General features: G+C 43.6%; 2 protein-coding genes across 8 annotated transcripts in view; both read right to left on the bottom strand.

Annotated features, from left to right (window-relative positions):
- Positions 1–164: 164 nt before the first annotated feature.
- On the bottom strand, positions 165–6,684 carry senp2 (SUMO specific peptidase 2). 3 transcript variants are annotated; one of them, XM_017410666.3, is made up of 17 exons: positions 6,321–6,684; positions 5,703–5,764; positions 5,519–5,631; positions 5,113–5,179; positions 4,946–5,027; positions 4,676–4,850; positions 4,436–4,542; positions 4,259–4,341; positions 2,860–2,908; positions 2,707–2,779; positions 2,463–2,627; positions 2,241–2,372; positions 1,640–1,864; positions 1,477–1,556; positions 1,288–1,372; positions 1,104–1,199; positions 165–1,017 (listed from the first exon to the last, which is right to left on the bottom strand). In XM_017410666.3, exons 1-17 carry the CDS (start codon positions 6,500–6,502, stop codon positions 955–957), a joined length of 1,839 nt encoding a protein of 612 aa, XP_017266155.1. In that variant the 5' UTR covers positions 6,503–6,684; the 3' UTR covers positions 165–954. The 3 variants fall into 3 exon arrangements, with proteins under 3 accessions (XP_017266155.1, XP_017266146.1, XP_017266164.1); XM_017410657.3 differs by having other exon boundaries at positions 2,463–2,630; positions 6,321–6,681; XM_017410675.3 differs by having other exon boundaries at positions 2,475–2,630; positions 6,321–6,677.
- Positions 6,685–7,387: 703 nt separating this feature from the next.
- Positions 7,388–18,444, bottom strand: part of pcnt (pericentrin) — a 31,008-nt gene continuing 19,951 nt past the window's right edge. For 2 of the 5 annotated variants that reach the window (XM_017415237.3, XM_017415214.3), the window contains 23 exons: positions 18,312–18,419; positions 17,833–17,853; positions 17,256–17,492; positions 16,985–17,158; positions 16,566–16,718; positions 16,084–16,263; positions 14,964–15,986; positions 13,854–14,009; positions 13,565–13,754; positions 13,096–13,430; positions 12,890–12,995; positions 12,478–12,650; positions 12,127–12,399; positions 11,809–11,963; positions 10,909–11,038; positions 9,971–10,762; positions 9,674–9,889; positions 9,362–9,577; positions 8,995–9,221; positions 8,820–8,899; positions 8,610–8,733; positions 8,384–8,511; positions 7,388–8,170 (listed from right to left, as the gene is read on the bottom strand). In XM_017415237.3, coding sequence (XP_017270726.1) covers positions 8,133–8,170; positions 8,384–8,511; positions 8,610–8,733; positions 8,820–8,899; positions 8,995–9,221; positions 9,362–9,577; positions 9,674–9,889; positions 9,971–10,762; positions 10,909–11,038; positions 11,809–11,963; positions 12,127–12,399; positions 12,478–12,650; positions 12,890–12,995; positions 13,096–13,430; positions 13,565–13,754; positions 13,854–14,009; positions 14,964–15,986; positions 16,084–16,263; positions 16,566–16,718; positions 16,985–17,158; positions 17,256–17,492; positions 17,833–17,853; positions 18,312–18,419 — 5,235 coding nt within the window. In that variant the 3' untranslated portion in view covers positions 7,388–8,132. The remainder of the gene's footprint in view (positions 8,171–8,383; positions 8,512–8,609; positions 8,734–8,819; positions 8,900–8,994; positions 9,222–9,361; positions 9,578–9,673; positions 9,890–9,970; positions 10,763–10,908; positions 11,039–11,808; positions 11,964–12,126; positions 12,400–12,477; positions 12,651–12,889; positions 12,996–13,095; positions 13,431–13,564; positions 13,755–13,853; positions 14,010–14,963; positions 15,987–16,083; positions 16,264–16,565; positions 16,719–16,984; positions 17,159–17,255; positions 17,493–17,832; positions 17,854–18,311; positions 18,420–18,444) is intronic. The other 3 variants (XM_017415222.3, XM_017415231.3, XM_037977779.1) reach the window with 3 other exon arrangements.

Below are 18,444 nucleotides of genomic sequence, written 5' to 3' on the forward strand. Positions count from 1 at the left end.
TTGAATTTTCCTATTACTATTTGTGAGCAGTTTTTTTTCAATATGATGCACACATACCTTACACAAAACACTGGGTTAAAAGTCTCCATCAAGCTTGGTGTGTTTCCTTTAGTATTACAGCAGAAAGTAATTAAAATATGCATCCATCTAAAATCAAACTCCAATTCCAAACAAAAATATTTTATTACAGGTGGGGGGGAAAAAAAAAAAAATCACATTGATACAGGTTAAATACAAACATGCATGTCTGTGCAGTAGTTCATGGAGTATACTAAAAACTAAGTATTTGTACCAGTCCTATAGACCGTCTGCAGTATACTAACTAAAAATGTTCACAAATCTCCCAGCACTTAAGGGTGAATGTCGGCAAACAAACAACCCCACTCAAAATATTACACAAACACACGTTCCAAAAACCTCATTTTTTCAGTCAAGTCATAAATTAATATATAACAAACATGTTTTACAGCAAGCACTAACTCATTCACTTTGTATCTGCAAAATGCAGCAGATTCCTTTTAGTAACTAAATATAAATATTTCTATTACCTTGGATAGGAAAAGCCAAATTACCAAAAATAATCAGAGTATCACTGACCTGCAACTAAAAAAATCAATTCTTGGCCAAGCTGCTCATAAAGGAAGCTGCGTTACAAAAACAAACAAACAAGCTGAGGTCAGTGAGGGAGGGCACTAAAGGCACTTCAAGCTGTCCAAAAAACGTGAAAATTACAATCCTTAGTCAAAAGAAGCCGTTCACTCACTTGTGCCACTTCTTATAACGCAACATCTCCAATTAAAACTCAGAGATTATGACTATTTTAATATGTCCTCAACAAGAAAGGAGACAGCTAAAGTTAAGACTAGTGTTTGATTCCTTCAAATCAGAGTACGATTTCTGTCCATACAGTCCTCGTCTTTGGCCCATTCCCTCTCTGGGAGATTCTTCGCTCCACTATAGCAGCTTCTGATTGAGGATTTCCCACATCATTAACTTCCTGAAGAGAGGCATGTGGCACTGGAAAAACAAATCAAAAGAGATGATTTTAGGATTGTTTGTCTTCAAAAACTGAATGCGCTGCGCTCAATTTCAAAACATTTTACCTGTTTGAAAGTGAGAGGCCTTCCTTTTGCAATACAGTCAGCATATTTACAGGCAAAAACGCCACAGTCACTCCCATTTTTCTGTTGGGGGATTTCCTGTTTGCAGAATAAAAAGTTATTAATTTTACAGAAACAGATAAGCTGTTACGTGCCAAGATTTGTGTCATTTATCAGGTTAACTTACGGTAGCCTTCAAGCTGCCGACAGTCCATTTGGTAGTGTCGAGGTCTCTGCCCTTCTTCGCTTTGTGCTCCTCTTTAAAGTAGTTTCTGGAAAATTAGAATCGCAAGATCATTCAGAGAGCAACACAAACAAGGAGACTCAAACACTAAAGATTTAAAGGAAAAAAAAAAGAATAGAGATGTGGACTCACAGCAAAAGACCACAGATGTCATCATGTCTCCGGCCCATCGAATCGTACAATTTCACTGTCTTAGATCTCAAATCAATCACCTAACAGGAAGTGACAGAAGTGATGAAGACGCAGGGCATTTTTTTTGTGCACATTAAAATAATTACTTTTAACAGCGACTCACAGCCATAGCCCAGTGGATGCCGAGATGCAGCGGGACCAGAATCAAGTCGAAGAGGAAGAGGTCGACAGCCTTGGTCCAGCGCTTCACGGCTGCGTGCCCTCCAGCTTGTCCTCCTCCTCCTCCTCGCAGCTTTGGGAAAAAGAAGGTGCTGAAGGAGTAGACCTTTAATGGTCCCGCTTCTGAAGAGCTCCGCTCCACGATCAGGGAAAAGTAGAAGTTCATTACCTTGGTGGGGAAAAAAAAAGGCACAAATGATACACTCACACATCTGACAATAAACGTCAAAACTCAAAAGGAGAAACAGTATAGTGACAGCCGTATTATACCATTACTTAGAGCTCTATGAATCATATTTTATGAAGCGAACAAACTTTGTTTCCACAGTAACAAAGTCTTAGTTTAATGCTTTATTGTCTTATAATGGTTAGCATAGCAGAAATATTAAAAGTGTTAAGATTACATGAGTATTTTGAAGAAAAAGCACACTATTCAGTAAAAGGCTACGTCTTGCAGCTCCATCTTCTCTTTAACAAAACATGTAGCTATTAGTAATAGTTGATGAAATGCTACATTCTATAAAATATGTATGAAACACTCCTACCTCGTCGTTGAGCCATCCTCCTTCCTGTAGTGTCGCCAAGTCTCGCTGTGTGATGCGAAGCTTGAAAGCCGCACTCAGAACCAGGTTGGGGTCGCTCTGAGCCAGAGCTTCGCCAATCTCTGCTGCCATTTCCTACAAAAAAACCCCACAAACAACGGGGTGAGAAGAAACAAAGTGCACCGGTGCTTCCTACCATGCAGTGATCCTACAGTCCGATCCTACGTTTATTCTCACTTTGGTCAGCCTCGGTATGTCCTCGTCTGTGTGCCTTGTGTGTGTTATGTACGCAGGCTGGGTTTCAGTCAGGCTGACAGCAGAAGGCTCTCTGTCCACAAGGTTAAGACGAGTCGCTACTTCTGTAGAAAGGTCCACCTCCGCTGCCTGTTTCTGCTGCAAAGCAAGTTAAATAAAACAGACGTTGCCTATAAAGGTCCTGACCTGATATGAATAAATAAAGACCAACTACCTTAGTACATCTGGCAGATTGTGTGGCTTCAAAGGATCCACTGAATGATGTATTAACAGCCATGCCACCCCACCTGAAAAGGATTTGAGTCGTTAAAATAATCATTATTGCGAATTTATGACAGAAAGATTTATACAAGTCAAACAAACCAACCTGTCCTTTGTTGCAGACGCATTTCTGTACGTAAACACGGTCGGTGCAGCTGTGAAACAGAGAATAATATCAGTCAGACCTGCAGAAAAGAATCCCAAGAGTTTCAAAAACAAAGCAAATGGACTTCATTTTTCTGGGGTTGAAATCAGTTTGCTTCTCAGCTTAGGCACTTTATCAGCTGTTAAAAAAAGAAATAAACAAGTGGAGTTCCAAGCTTTCAAAAAGCAGTGAGGTGCTCTGTTAATGGAAGCTGAAATCTCATGCAGATTGCTCCCACTTCATTCCCTTTGGTGTTTGTAAGCAAAGTTCACAACACAGATGTTTTGGTCAAAAGCATGAAGGTGTGAATTAGAGAGAAAACGTCTGAGAATCAGGATTAATGCTCCACTGCAGGTTTTGTAAAGCTGGAACCTCACACCTCCTCCTCTGTTTAATGTTGGTTTCTCTCTTTTGATGTAAATGGCTTCCTTCCCCTCCCTCTCAAACCATCTGTCTTTGTACAAAATATGAACATTTAGGTCCTCAAAAGAGTGTCCCTTATCCTTAAAGTGTAGGTGAACCGCTGAGTCTTGTTCTGAAGATCTGCTCTCCTGTGTTGAGCCATGCGTCTGTGGAGAGGCTGTTTGGTTTCTCAAATATAGAGCTCTGGACATTCCTGCAGACACCACACCACTCAATTTGTGTTTAGGCGTTTTGTCCTTAGAGTGGACCAAACAGAAGGTACTGATCTGTGTGGGTCAATGTTGAGTCTGTCCTCTCGCTCATGTGATCCAGACAGTCCAAAAAAGGCAGCTTGTTGTCGTTTGTGTCCTCTCTAGTGAACTTGATGTTGTTGTCAACATCAGGGCCTACACCCTCATGAGGGAACGAAGGAGTAGTAGGTAGCGTGTGTTTTTAGCTTGCATTAATGGAGAACCTCACTGCATTTGAAATAAGTGGAACGCCACACTTTTCTTTAAAACAGAAACAGCTCCTTGAAGGAGAAACGTCTTCACGGAAGCAGAACATCTTTGAAGACAGAAACAAAGTCCAGCTGCCTTGTTTTTGAGACCCGTTGCATTTGCCACGTCCTGGATGACTGAAAGTCTACACAAACATGCTGGAAATGACTCAGACAAGAATCTGTTACTGTGATAATTACAGCAAATGGCAAGTGAATCACTAGATCACAGCCTTTTTCAACATTAAACCATTTTCAACACATTATCTGGAGGCAGCTGTAGGAAATCTTTTTACTTTCAGTTGTTTTATACACTAAACAAGATTAATTTTGGAAATAATTACAGTAACTGTTAGTGGCAACCATGCTAAGGCTCGTAATTATGCACTAAAAAACATAACTTAATACAACATTCGAGTTCATATTTGAAGACAAATGATATCTATTCGGGAGTCCTACCTGTGCACGCCACCTTCCTGGACACCGAATCAAAGTTTTTTTCTGTAGCAGTAGTTTTGTAAGCAGCTTGTGACAGCGATGCACTGGGGGAGAAAAGAAGAAAATGGCCAATAAGCTTGTTTAAAAAGGTGCGTTAGTAATGGAGTCTTGCAGTGATTTAAAAAAGGAAATACTCACTTTTGGGGTTTTGTTTGGTTGAACGGTAGTGGTTGGCTTTTGCTGTATTTCTCCGTCACCATCTCCAGCAGGCGCCTGTAATGCTCCTTGTTGTTCTGCTTTATGGCCTTGGAGCAGAAACCAAGGGGACAGAAACACAAACTGGTAATGTCCTGTAGGAGACTCTTTAGACGGTGTTTTATTCTGGCTACGTACAAATCAATTAGAGGTGACATTTTCTGCCATCAAAGCAAAATTTACCTCTTCCACAGTAAGGCTGGACTTGTAGCAGCGGTTGTGTCCGAAGCCATTGCATGCTGGTTCAGGATTAGCAGCTCCTGCTCTGAGAAGAGGCCTTGAAGGCAGCAGCTGCAGGGAGCCTCTCCTCTCCCTGTCCTTCCCTCTCTCTGGGAGCCCTGCAGGAAGCACCGTCCCACTGCAAGGGTGAATTAGAAACGGGTTCTATTAGAGGGTTTTTGCATTAGCCGTGCAGACGTAAATTAATTTAATCTTAAAAACTGGTTGGCTTGCCTGTATTTCCTCATTAAAGGGGGTAAGGAGCTCTGAAAGGGATTCTTTCCACCCCTGTCATTTACTCCACCTGTAGATTTATCTGGGGGGGACAAAAAAGTAGAAAGTTTATTTAAATATAGTCAAAAGAGGACAGGTCTTCTGTAGTAATGGGCGTCCTCACTCACCCATTCTCCAGTCAGTGTAGTTTAGCCATGAGGTGTGAAGCTCATCGATGCCCATTAGAGTGACAGGCTGATCAACAGAGGACATATGAGATAGTCAGAGACGAAGCCATCAACACAAAACTACTTTTTTCTTTTAATAAGGTGGCTTAAAGTGTTCAATGTGTGCTGTGTACCCATCGTTCTGAATCTAGTTACACAAAGTGTAACTAGGGGTTACACAAGTTCGGGTTCAAACTTGACATAAAAAGGTGTCATTTGGAGCTATTTGTGACCGCCACCCAAAAACAACGCTGACGGCCGTCTCGAGTGCAGCTCTGATGAAACCTTGCTTCAGAACAAGTTCAGAGATGGGATAAATCTTTACAAAGCAACACGCGCATTTATAAAGCGGACAAGAGTAACCCACCCGTGTCTCCTCGCGCCGACTCGCTTCCTCACACCTCTTTGGCAGCGGTTTCCGCAGCCTTAAAAGACCCGCTAATCCACTCACCGTCTTCTTCACAAAGCTGATGACCACATCTGAAGAGACAGGACGTCACAAGTCAGGGACTAAAAGTCTAGGTCGGATTGTTCTTTGGATTTCAACATACCTTGCCTCCGTCTTTTGGCCTCCACTGGGTCACTCTGACAAACACTATCTGCAACATGCACACTGAAACAGAAGGAAAACAACATTTGGGTTAATTACTTCTCAGCTTCTTCGATAACAGAGCAGAACATCTTGTTTTTCTTACTAGGACATTTTTGTTAAAAACAATTTGAAATGCAGCATGTGTGTGGTTTTGAGCAGCTGGGAATCAAATAACCCTTTAACCTCTCATTAACCAATCGTTAAAGTGATCAAACTGTCAATTAGTTATTGATAGAAGGTGAATTTAAGCTCATAAATAACACAAGTTAACTTTAAAGAAACATACCCTTTTAAAGGAGAGATAATTACTTGGCTAAAGCTGACTAAACAAACCTAGCAAATCCATATGAAATATAAATCCTGTGCTGTTAAGGCCCAGTAGGTGTTCAGTCAGTGTGACATATATAAAAGGAAGTGCCACAAACTGAAAATACGTCGATAACACGTGCTTGTTATTGTTTACGTTAGGGTTAGCTAACTGAACGGGTGAGCTTTAGCCACTAACGTTAGCCTTCCGTAAACAAATAAGCGATGACAGTGTTATACAAATGCGGCGGGAATTATCCAAACTACCGACCTCTGGTAGTTCCGTTTGACCGGTCTGCCGTGGCTCTCCTCCTGCCGCCGAGCTGCAGCGCTCACGCCAGGTCGCGTGGGTCCCACCTCGCTGCCGTTTCTTTTCCCGGACCACTCGGTGGACTTCTGCCCCGCAACGGGCTCGAACAGCGACGAGATTCCGTCAACTATCCATCCGTACATCCCAGACACATACGAGAAAATGGTAAGGAGGTCTTCCGCACGGGCCAGGACTATTTCTCCGGACGTAAACCCCCTCCCCCCCCAAACAAAACACGAGCTACGACACGTCTACCGTTACTTTAGCCTAGCTGTAGCGTCAATGTGTTGAAACGACGAGGATGTGCGTCACTACGTGCGGTGGCTCGCGAGTTGCGAATGTTTCGCGTACCGACGGAGAACGGTTGGGCGGAGCTCTGAAAGTACAACGAACTAAACCCTTGGGGCTGATGGACCACGCGCAGGCAGCGGTTTCATTTAACAAAAACAAACAAACCCAAAAGGTGAACGCTGTCGGAGGTCGCCCGGCCTCTGATTGGCTGCCGCTGTCCTGCTGAAACGGCTATTTATTATATAGCAACTCCCAGAAACAAATTAAAAACTGAGTTTTAATCCAGAACCGACAAAATCTGATTTGATATTAACAGAGTTGTTTTGTGATCGCATGTTGTTGTTTTTTTATAAAAAGAACACATGCAATGGGAAATTTTTGTTTTGTTTGAGAAAACACAATTGAGGTTATAAGGTCTCTAACTTAAAAAAAACATACTAACACATAATACTCCCATCAGAAAACTGTCAAAGTAAAATAAATCCAAAGCATGATTTTCCTCACATAACAATCCTGAATAAACAAGCTTTGACCCTGAAATCAATAGGGATGACCCCTGACCTATGAGGTGTCCAGTGTTCCTGTTACACAGTTGCAGAATCAGAGCTCCAACAAGATTTTACCCACAGCGCCATACCATAATACAACCGGTCTTATAATGGGTGTATAAACATCCCAGGAGGAGGGAAAATACAAAACATGTCACTTGGTGTTTTCAGAAGTGCAGGGAACTAGTGTATCACAAACTCAGATGGTTTATTTAGTTAGCAAATTACAAAACAAACATGTCATGACAGTGAAGTTTAGAGACCATGGAGCCTGCATGTGATGGGGGAAAAAAACGTAAATTTGGCTTTATTTATCCCCTTGTGGACAGTTCAACAGTTCAACACCACTTGTGGCAACACTGCATTTGAATGAAAAGTATCTGAGAACAAAAATGCGTCAACTCAGCGACTCCAACTCCAAGAGCTGCATTTTGAAAGGTGCCTCAGGATCGATGCAATTTTTTTTCTCCCCAGCTTGAAGCCTAACCTGAAAAACTGTTTACCCAAATCAGACAATTTTTCAGGATTTAAAAAAAAAAAATGTGCCAAGCTGTATGAAAAGGGCATAAAGACTTCTTAATACCTTTAAGATAGAAACATTTATAACACTAAAGCACATGTGGTCCAACTTTACACAACTTACTGTGCCCGTTATATTGATTTCCAGTATAAAACCAGTGCACATTTAAAAACATATACAATGAAAATCAGTCCTATTTACAGAAAACAGAAAATAAAGGCCATTTACAATGATGGAAAGTACTTCTTTTTGCAGCATTTTCAGAACAACCTTCAAAATGGTGGATATTTCTATATATAATAGAAAAATTACATTCAAATTTATTTAAAAATAATTTATACATTTGTTTAAAAAAAATTCACATATGAAAAAAAAGTGATATGAAGTTTCTATCAAGGTCAAAACAAGTAAAGGTTAGTCTTGATGTTGAGATATCTTTGGGTCAGACGAACCTAAATAGAGTCCAACAGAAAAACAAAGTTAAAAATCAACAATTAAATTTCAGCATTTCATGTGAATACTAACAAAGATACACTGAACATTGTAAAAATGACCAATCATGTCCAGTGAAGCTTGTGTTTAATCTTTTATCTACTGATGAAAGCTGCTACATTATAAAAAAAGGGGAAACGATGTTCGTTTGTTAATGTTCTCGCTTTGCTCACCTTGCCTGGCTCCCACCAGGCGCTGCTGTACTTTTTCTAAGTGGTGGATGTATTCTGTCAGGGATCGCTCTGGATCCTGAGCTGTCCCACTGCAACGTGCCGAGGCCAGAGAGGAGCTGGAGGACGGCCTGAGGAGGTAGGAAAACTCGTTAAAGAAGGGCTTTGACTTCCCAGAAACGGCTCTGAATTTATCGCGCAGAATAAGCCTGCTGAAAAGGAGCCAAACCTCGTGTTCAACCTGAAAGACGATTTGCTGGGTGGAACAAGAGACAACACAGTGTCTCTGTTCTGTGTGGAGTCAGAGTTCGATCTCGGCTGCTGCTGCCTTAAAACTTCAGCTTTACATCCTGCTGAAGACACGAGAGTGTAAAAAAATAAAAACCCGACTCGCTCACACGCAGTCAAATGATTTACGCAGCTCAGACGCAGAGCTGACCTGGAACATGTCCATTAGCGTTCCCAGATAAAGGAAATCTTCTGATCGCTCTCTGCCATTTCCTGGTCAGAAACCTCATTCTAAAAAAAAAAAAAAAAAGGGAATAACTTTCAGCTTTGTTTGATTTATACACAAAGTCGGGTTGCATTCATTTACGTTCTGATTCATGCCCTACCGTGACACTGCAATGACAACTCGAACCGTGGCCCTGAATCGCCCCAGGGGTTTGTGCTGAGATGCGAGAGGGGTGGAGGGTCTCGCTCCCATGCGAGCGATGAGACACAGAGTGGCCTGCTCACAGTCCTGGAATCCTCCCAACAGCAGCAGCAGGTAGCGCTTCTGGTAAACCAGAGCTTTCCTGAAGCTCTCAGCGCGCAGGTAGCGCTCATAGTAACGCTGCAGCTGTAAACCAAGAAACAGAAGCCGTCATCGTTTCGTCTTCCACGCTCTGAACAGGAGCCGTGTACATCGACTTTCAGCAAACACTGATTTGTCAAACTGAGTGAAGCAACATCGATCTTTGTGTGCGTTTCCTCGCTGACCCTGCTGTTGCTGCTGGCGTCATCAACGGGTCTGTTTTCCATTTCCGCGGTGACCCTGGCGAGCTCATTCTCTGTGCGCCGCAGCTGTTTCTCCAGACAGGTGAGCCTGTTTTTGTAGGCGCTCCTCTCCTGACCCAGCGACGTCACGCGCTCCGTCAGCTCCGAGTTCTTCCTCAGCAGCGCCTCCAGCGTGTTGGACGATGACGTGGACGCACTCTGCGGTGAGGGAAACGTTGTGATTTGCCTTTGCATTTTGCCACAATCATCCCAAATCTACTTTCATTTAATCACAGACGAAAAGCTCTTGGATACCTGCTGCGGCTGCTGGGAGATGCCCATCGGATCCCTGTCAGTCTGGGAGGTACCACGCGGAGGCTGTGCAGATGGAGATTTACGTTGCTGCCCTGAGGTCAACCCAGACAGCCTCTGAGAAGCCATCTCTCTCTCCTCTCGTTCCAGCTCTGTGAGAGTGCGCTGCAGCTCCTGCATACGCTGCTGGTCCTGCCGCCTCAGAGAGTCCAGCTCCAACTTAGGACAGAAAAATGTCTTTTAAAAGAAAAGCCTTACATCAGTAATACAGGTACATCCAGAAAGAAGGTGATAACTTACAAGCTTGTTATTGGTTCTCTCCTGTCGCGCCTCTCTCTCCATCTGCTCTTGCCTTTCCTTTTTCCTCTCCCTCTCAATCTTTTCGTCCCTCTCCCTCTCCTTCTCCTTCAGGATTCGGAGCCTCTCCTTCAGCTCTGCCAGTTCCACTCCTTGGCGCTTGGATCGTTCTCGCTCCCCCTCGAAAGCGCGGGTGATCTCCTGTTTCTGCTCCTTCAAAGTCTCCAGGGCAACCCGTTGCCTGGTAGCAGCCTCCTGCTCCCTCTGAAGCTGCTCCCGCCTCGTTTTCTCCTCCTCTTCCCATTTCCTCCTGCTCTGCAGCAGCTCGGCCCTCAGTCTGTCCATCACAGCTGCCAGCTCCTCCCCCTGCCTTCGCTCCTGTTCCAGCTGGGAGCGCAGGTCCGAGATGAACTTCCCGTCTCTGGCTGCGTCGGCCTCGTGTCTTCGGCCGAGCTCGTCTGCCTGTCTGGACCAGCGGTCTCTCTCCTCATCGAGTTTCCTGTGAGAGTCCGCGAGCTTGGAGTGGAATTCAGCCAGGCGAGATTCGGCTTCGCGGAGGAGGCGCTCGACGCAAGTCTTTTCTTGTGAGCTGAGCTCCTGTTGACGTGCGAAACGCTGGCGTTCGTCTTCTAGCAACTTCTGCGTGTCTTCTGAGCGCTTCTCCAACAGCGAGCTGCGCGACTGTTCAATCTGAAGCTCTTGTCGGAGGTTGCTACAGGCCACCTTCTCCTGCTCCAGGTGACCCTTTAGTGTCATTACCTCACACTTGTACTTCTCAGAGGACATGTGAATTGCCTAGAAATAAAAAGGAGGTAATTTTTCAGAAAAAGAATGCTTTTTAGTTGTTCATATTACTGTCACGGCTCCATAATGCTCCCGTTTATCAACAACGATCGTTCAGTCCGTGTATACCACACTCAGTGCTGGAAGCGTCGTCTTACCTCTCTTCTCTCCTCTCCCTCTTTGTCTTTACGGACAATCAGAGCTCTCTCTTGCTCCAGTTCTTGTTGAAGCTGCTCCACTCTTGTCTGTTCCCTCCTCAAAGCTTCCTCACCCTCCTCCACAGTCAGCCTGAAAAAAAAAGCACCATCAGTCTTCGCAACTTACTTGAAAAAAAAAAAAAAAAGTTGTTAAAAGGAAAATTACATCAAAAAAGGGCTGCACCAATAATCTGAATAAGCACAAGTCGCACAAATACTGCATTTTCCGGACTATAAGGCGCACTTAAAAGCCTTCAATTTTCTCAAAAAATGACAGTGCGCCTTATAATACGGAGCGGCTTATATATGGAAGAAGTTGTGATTTTTTAGTACGACTTTGGTAAACTACAAAGTTCCACTGCTGGCAGCATTAAGGCTCAGTTATAGTTGCGCTGGGCTCCGAAAAGACGGGGCTATTTTTGTTTCGCTTAATGCGCCTTACAGTCCGGTTCGCCTTATATATGACAGAAGTTCGAAAATGGACCATTCACTGACAGCGCGTCTTATAATCCAGTGCGCCCTATAGTGCGGAAAATACGGTACTTTATTTACAATGTGAACTTTGCGATTAAATTTTTATCTTTACTGTAATATTACCACAAGGTCTCATTTTCTAGAACTGTCAAGTAGTGTTTTTAATACCTTATTAGCCACTTCTTAGTTGACAATTTAAAAAAAAAAAACGCAAATAAACAGGAAAAAAAAGTTACTTTGAAATAAAGTTGAAGAAATCTCAACTTTTTTCTACTCTATCACTTCTAAAATGAGGAAATATTAATAAAATAAATATGTATTCAGTATAAAATATACAGAATGATACATTATGAAGAGGATGAGTGTTTTTAAAAAGATAAACTATACCTGAGTGACAGAGTTTTGTTCTTCTGCTCTTGCAGAGCATCGTGGGCATATTTTAATTGCTTCTGGCTCTCCTCCAGCTCTGCCCTCAGTTGGGATTCAGCCTGTCCACCAGTCTGTAGTTGACTTTGGTTCCAGTTATCGTCGATGTAATCAGTCTTAGAAAGAAATAATGTCGTCAGCACTGAGCTTTAAGATCAAATCAAGTTTCTATCTTAAACCAAAATGGCAGCGCGAGTAAGAACCATTGCAATATCTACATTTATAAACTTAAGTTGAACTTGTACCACCTAAAGTCCAGATGAAACGATGGAAACTCACTTGTCTCTGAGCCATTCGACAGAGCAGCTCTCTGAGAGCGATCACCGTCTCCTGCAGCGCTCTCTTCTCCTGCTGCCACGTCATGGGAGGATCAGACGGCGGCGCTTTACCTCTATGGTCCATCAGAGCCGAGCTGCCTTCAGAGTGATACTGGATCCGAGCCTCTGGGAAAGCCTTCAGTTCAGAAACACGGGGCTGGGCTGAAGGAGCAGTTTGCCGTTGGCTCAGCGTGAGAATCCTGCAGCTTTCTTGATACACTTTTTTCAACAGACCCTGCAGGAAGAAGGCAGAGCTGAGCACCTCGGGCTTGCCGTCATTTCGAAACGACTCGTAACGAATGCAAACACGAACCTGAAGTTCGGGTGACAACAGGTCGTCACTGTAGCTCATACTTCCCGCTGCGCTGTCCGTGTTGACTGTGGGGTTCATTCCTCGGCAGTGGAGATACTGAATAAACTGAGTGTCCAGTCTTTCAGTCTGTTCGAGCTCCGCTCTCAGCCGCGCGCCCAGTTCTGAACTCACATCTGAGCAACAAGAGAACAGAAAGTCTGCGGATGTTTCACGATAAAACGAGCAAAACTCAGGAGCCAAACTGTGACAATGGGTGACACGAACACTGCAGTTTAGTTTAAGCTGGTCTTGTCTTTGTCTCGTAGATATGATTGAAATTTTCTGCTTCTGAACAACAAACTCAGACCTGTTGGATTCTGAAGACACTGCACACTAAATAAAACACTTTCTGATGTAAACAAGTAATACTCACTGCTGCCGTAGCCATCACTTGTGTTCCACTCTTGCGCTGACAGAGAAGAGGTGGAGCCAAGAGGAGACGGAGGCGCCGTTAGGTCAAGTTCTTCCAACTCATGCACCTAAGGATTACATAAATGTGACTCAAGACTCAAACAAACAAACAAAGCTGCTTGTAGAGGTTCAGAAAACGTGCATGTACAAGTCTACTCGACTGCATACTTTGTCGGTATCAGCTGAATTGAGCACAGAGAAGTTGTCCGACCCCGATAAAGAGCCTGGGGAGTGGGAAGTCAGTGTGGTGGGATCTGGAGTGATGGTCCTCGAGCGCGGACGCTCCATAACGACCCCGGGAGAAGGTTTAACCTGGGGAGGCTCTACGCCCGTGCTGTTCATGCCGCTGAGCTCGAACAGACGGGAATCGAGCGCGGACGCTTGGAAGCGCTCTCGGATTCGGTCCTCGGAGCATTCGAGTCTTCTCAGGACCTCCGGAGAACTCAGAGAGGCTTCGTCGCGAGAGACGGTCAGAACATCCTGAAATCCCCTGTGAGAAGCATCTGATGGTGACAGGGAAAGTTTTAGTTTCTCCTCTGACCTCAATGAAACTAAACAGTGTTAAATGTTACGCTCTGCATACGGACCCGAATGTGGACTCGTTCAACGTATATTCTCGGATTCATTAACAGCTCACCTTTCTGTGTGTAGCTCCGGTGGCGAGGAAGCGCGTCCTGTTGATGGCGCTGTTGACGGAGTTCCTGCAGTTCTCGTCTCTCATAGGCCAGTTCGTCTTCCTGTAAAGCCAGGTCCTCTTGAAGCTGTTGGACTTCTGCTTTCAGCTGCTTGTTTTCCGTTTCCAGGTCAACAAGAGCTCGATCTTTGGTCTGGTAGATTAAAAAAACCTAACATTAAAATCCATCTGTAGTTGAAATTTGTCACGTACAGGTAACACTGCATATTCTGTACCCAGCTCATATTCTCACCTGTCCTTCAGCCTGTTCTGTACAGGTATTCAGCCCTCGTTTCACTGCGGCCAGCTCTGTTTTTAGCGTCTCATATTCAGCCCTTAGCTTGGCAAACTCAGCCTCCTTTTGTCTCAAGGCAGCGTCTGCTTTAGCCAGGGTCACATCAGCGTGGGTCTGAGAAAGAGCAATACATCACACTCACATCTCTTCATTATGTTCTTCAGTTTTTCCAGAAACATTTGGAGATGAGCTTCGGACAACTGCAGTTAAATACCTCGCAGGAGTTTCATGTCAGAGTTTAGAGAATATGCAGCGTTTTCAGTAAAAAACGAAACCTGACGCAGTCTTATATGAATTACTACACATCCTCTGTGTATTTTCAACCACAATGACTACATTTGTCAAAAGCCGTACTGCACGACTACAAACAAAGCTCGGCAGGGTTCTGGTTCTGACACGCTACAACTCAACCCATTAAATGTCTTTTTTTAAAGGAAAAAAAAAAGATCCCAGCAGCTTCTTACCACATCCTGTAACAACAGAAAAGCTGAAGAAAAAACAAAAGCAACAAGAGTTTTGAGCTAGCAAAGATTTTCCTTTAGCTTCCTCTTTATAATGTCACTTCCTCTGTGCGAGTACGTTTCTGCCGCAACCTGTCATAACAGTGGCGCCCCCTAATTATAAGCAGATGTGGTCTCGCCTGCAGCCTCCAGCACCGATGAATGTCGGATAAAAAAAAAGCAACAAGGGGCCGCTGGCTTGGATCAAAGGATTACTGAAGCAGGTTTACAAAATTATCTGGGTAAAAACAACACTTAATTGTTTTCATAAGATTTCTTAAGGGTTTCCTGGGCATTATAAAAAGTCAGAGGTTTACTGACTATATCAAAATATCGAATATGTTCAAAGAAAAGTCATGAAAATAAGCCTATTTCATAGTTCTGCTTAAACATTTATATTGCATATGTTCATCCTCTTAATGGTAAGTGAGAAAAAAACTAAAACTCGTGACTAATTAAATAAATCAATTATTGAGTTACTAACTGAAAAGAAAGGTAGGTTGGTTCAACTTTCTGTCTTTGTTTGTTTCTTTAAAAACTAAAAAAAACAAATAATTACAAGACTCACCAAAACTTCCTTTTGAGCTTCTTCTTGATTAGTTTCTTTTTCATGGAGTTTGAATGTCAGGTCCTGGATAAGGGCTTTCATTGAAGTGGCTTCTTGCCTTAGCCTTTGGATTTCCTCCTGGAGCTGACTCTCCCTCCTCCGCAGCGCCTCGCGTTCAGCAGAGAGCTCTCCTTTCACGGTCTTGAGGGTTTTCATCTGTTCCCTTCCCTCATTAACCAGCTCCTCCATGTCCACCTTCTCTGCTCTCATTTCCTGGACTTGTCTCTCAAGACTGAGACCGTTTTTTCTGAGGGCCTCCATGTCCCGCGTCATCTCCTGCTCTTTCGTTGTCAGATTCTCAATCTCTCGCCTCTGGTCTTGTTCATTCTTTTGCAAATCTAGAATCAGAGCGTTAAGGTGGGCTTTCTCTTCTCGTAGGGTATTTGCCTCTCCAGCTTGAACTTTCCAAAGGTCCCTCTCCTCCTCTGACAGTTTTTTCTTTTCCCTCTCTTCTTCTGCTATTGCTTTCGCCTCCTTCAGCTCCGCTTCCTTCAGCGTGAGGAGACCTTGGACTTCATCGGACTTTTCCCTCTCAGCTTTGAGCCTCTTTCCAAACTCTTCCCCTTGTCCTCTGTACTCTTCCTCCTGGGTAAGAAGTAATCGCTCCAGGCCTTCTTTCTCTGCCACGGCGGTCTCAAACTGACTCTGTAGGGCCTTGAGACGAGCACGTAGAGAAGACGAGGCAGCAGAGTTTGTCAGGCTGATCTCGTGCTTCAGACTTTTTGGTTTCCCCCTCCTTTCCTGCTCTTGATGATACTGTTGCGGTTCGGGACTGGGTGCAGGCGAGGGGTTGATGCTGTCCCCATCCTGAGAGTCACTGACTTCATGCACATTGGGACCCAAGGTGGCGAGCTCTGCCTGCAGGGTGCTGATGACCTCGTGAAGGCGCTCCTCTTCTTCCTGTTTCTCATGGCGCACTCTCGAGATTTCAGACTGAAGATGTTCGACCTTGGAGCGCAGATCCTCGAGCTCAACCTCCAAGACCTTTAAGAAAACATTCCAAAAGGCAAACATTTTTAGATGGGACGAAACTAAATGCAAACAAACACAACCTGCAGATATTCAGAGTGCTTTCACCGACTTTGTCATTTCGGGCATTCTCCAGCTCCTGTTCCAGTCTTTGGATCTCACAGTTCAGGTGGTCAATCTCCTGGTTTTTCTCCTGAAGAAGCGCAGCAGGAAGGGTCTGTTCCTCAGTTTCTTCCACCTGAGCGTGTTCCTCTTTTTCCTCGTCAATAACAGTGAGGGCCGACACTTTCTCCTGCAAGCCAAAAACACCAGTTTACTTAAGATGCAGTCATTATTCGTCTAAATAGAATGAACGATAGAGGTTTAAAGATTCATTAAAAAGTCTGTTTCAAAACATAAAACTGACCAAGATGGACAAAGAAGCTGCAAATAAGCAACATATATTATAATAGATTATTTTTATGTGTTGAATTGTCTAAAACAGATTCATTACTACATTTGAGCTGTGTCTCTGGTTGCGTTTATCCTCCACCCATGAAGGGAGATCTACCCCTCGTTTAGGACAGCTGTTTAATATAATAAAATAATTCTTACGTTAAGGGCAGAAATTTGTTCTTGGAGCTCTTGAACATGTGCTGCATTCTTATTTGTTAGTAGTTCCAGCTGAAGTGTGAGGTGTTTTAGTTCAGCCTCTTTAATGCTCAGGTCTCTCTGACTGTTCTCCATTTGGCCAACCAGAACTTCAACCTAAGAAATATAAAACAATGTTAATTAAAACAATAATAATATTAATTATAACTGCCTAAGATAAAACAGGATATTTGGAACTAACAGTTGCTTTCTACGGTGTGCTATAAAATAAATAAATTAAAATACTTTTCTCCATCGTTAGAAATTGAAGTTATTCCTTTTTACACCACAAGGTGGCAGTGCTGTCAAACTTGTGACTCAACTCTCTCCTGTGTGTCTGCCCAAATCCTCCAGAAACCAGTTTCACAGAAAATCTGACAGACCTCTTGCTCTTTGCTGTGCAGACTCTGCTGAGCGGCGTCCAAGGCCTCCCTAAGCTCCTCGGTGGGGTCACGGGTGTTGTCATGGTAACAGTGTCTCGTCTCATCGAGTTTGGATTGCAGGGCTGAGATCTGAAGCCTGCTGGACAGTTGCTGCTGCTCGAGTGCGAGCTTATCCTAACAGAGGAGTGGGCGATCAGTGGGAAAAATGGTGTATGCCGAGACAACGGCCAATCTGAAGGTGTGTGTGTGTGTGTGTGTGTGTTGTTCTTACTTGTGTGAGCTCCTGTTCTCTTAACTTTGCTTTGTGCAGTTCTTCCTCCAGATGACTGACGGTTCGAACGCTCTCAGCACTGTTAAGGAGTGCTTGCTCCAGCTCTCTGATTCGCCCGGCTAGCTTGTCAATCTCTTCATTTCGCTCGCCAAGATCACGCTGGGCTTGCTGATTGGCTGCAAGCAAAGAGGCGTGAGCCTCAATCTTATCTTTCAGATTAGTTTGTAGACTCTCCACCTGCGGAGACAGAGAAATCAGTATTATCCACGACTTTTAAGAAGCAAATATGAAACTACAGTTTAAAAAAAGGTAAATAAGCCATTCCAAATCTGCAGCCAATCGTGCAAAGACTGAAGTTAAAATCATTCTGAAGCAAAACGAGATGGATAAAATACCAATCTACAGTGAGAAACAACTAAACTACTATTAGCTAAAGGATGATGGGAAAGAACTCATTACTTATGAGAGGCATGAGTTAGCAGTTAGGACTAGAAATGATTGCAAATGAAAAAAAAGTTAAAACATGCACAGAGTCAGAAAGAAACTACGAGAAGGACGCTACAATTAGATTTCATACCTGCAGAACCAAGTCTTCAAACTACAGCAATCCATTCAGCACAGAAATAAACACATGGCAACAGTCAGACAAACATTTCATCATCACTTCAACCTTTTTAAGCCACGCCATTTACAAATCAGTTACCCGATTTATAATCCAATTAGTAAAACACTAAACAATTACAAACATGAACAACGTGCACACGCAACCTCCAAATGCAACATATTTGAACTTTATGTACTGGAACAAATATTTAGTATAAACAGATCTGGCACAGGCAATTCAAACCCCTTTAAAAGAAGACAAAAGGTATGTAAAACGTAAAATTTTAAATCAAATAGCCACTGATGCCTTCAGTCAAACCAATCACCTCTGCAGACTGCATCAGCAACGATCACAGCCACGTGTGCAGGGCGACGTGATCGAATTACAAAGATGGAGATATAAAGCCTTGTAGATTGTTTTAATATACAGTATTTTTAAATAACAGCCCTCACCCTGTGTCCTTTGTTATCTACATTTGCCGTCTGTTTGAGTTGGGCTTCAAGCCTGCGGATCTCCTGCTGGAACTCGTCTCGCTCGTGTTCGCGCTCCACAGCCTGTTCCTACATGCATAAAAAAGGGATTTTT

The sequence above is a fragment of the Kryptolebias marmoratus genome, linkage group LG10 (assembly GCF_001649575.2).
Source record: "Kryptolebias marmoratus isolate JLee-2015 linkage group LG10, ASM164957v2, whole genome shotgun sequence".
Taxonomy (NCBI): domain Eukaryota; kingdom Metazoa; phylum Chordata; class Actinopteri; order Cyprinodontiformes; family Rivulidae; genus Kryptolebias; species Kryptolebias marmoratus.

Coding starts and splice junctions, on each gene's coding strand:
- senp2 (XM_017410657.3), bottom strand. CDS start 6,502: ATGTACGGATGGATAGTTGACGGAATCTCGTCGCTGTTCGAGCCCGTT. Junction 4,543..4,675: donor CCAGCCTTACTGTGGAAGAG/GTAAATTTTGCT, acceptor TTCTGCTCCAAG/GCCATAAAGCAGAACAACAA. Junction 1,373..1,476: donor GACATCTGTGGTCTTTTGCT/GTGAGTCCACAT, acceptor CTAATTTTCCAG/AAACTACTTTAAAGAGGAGC.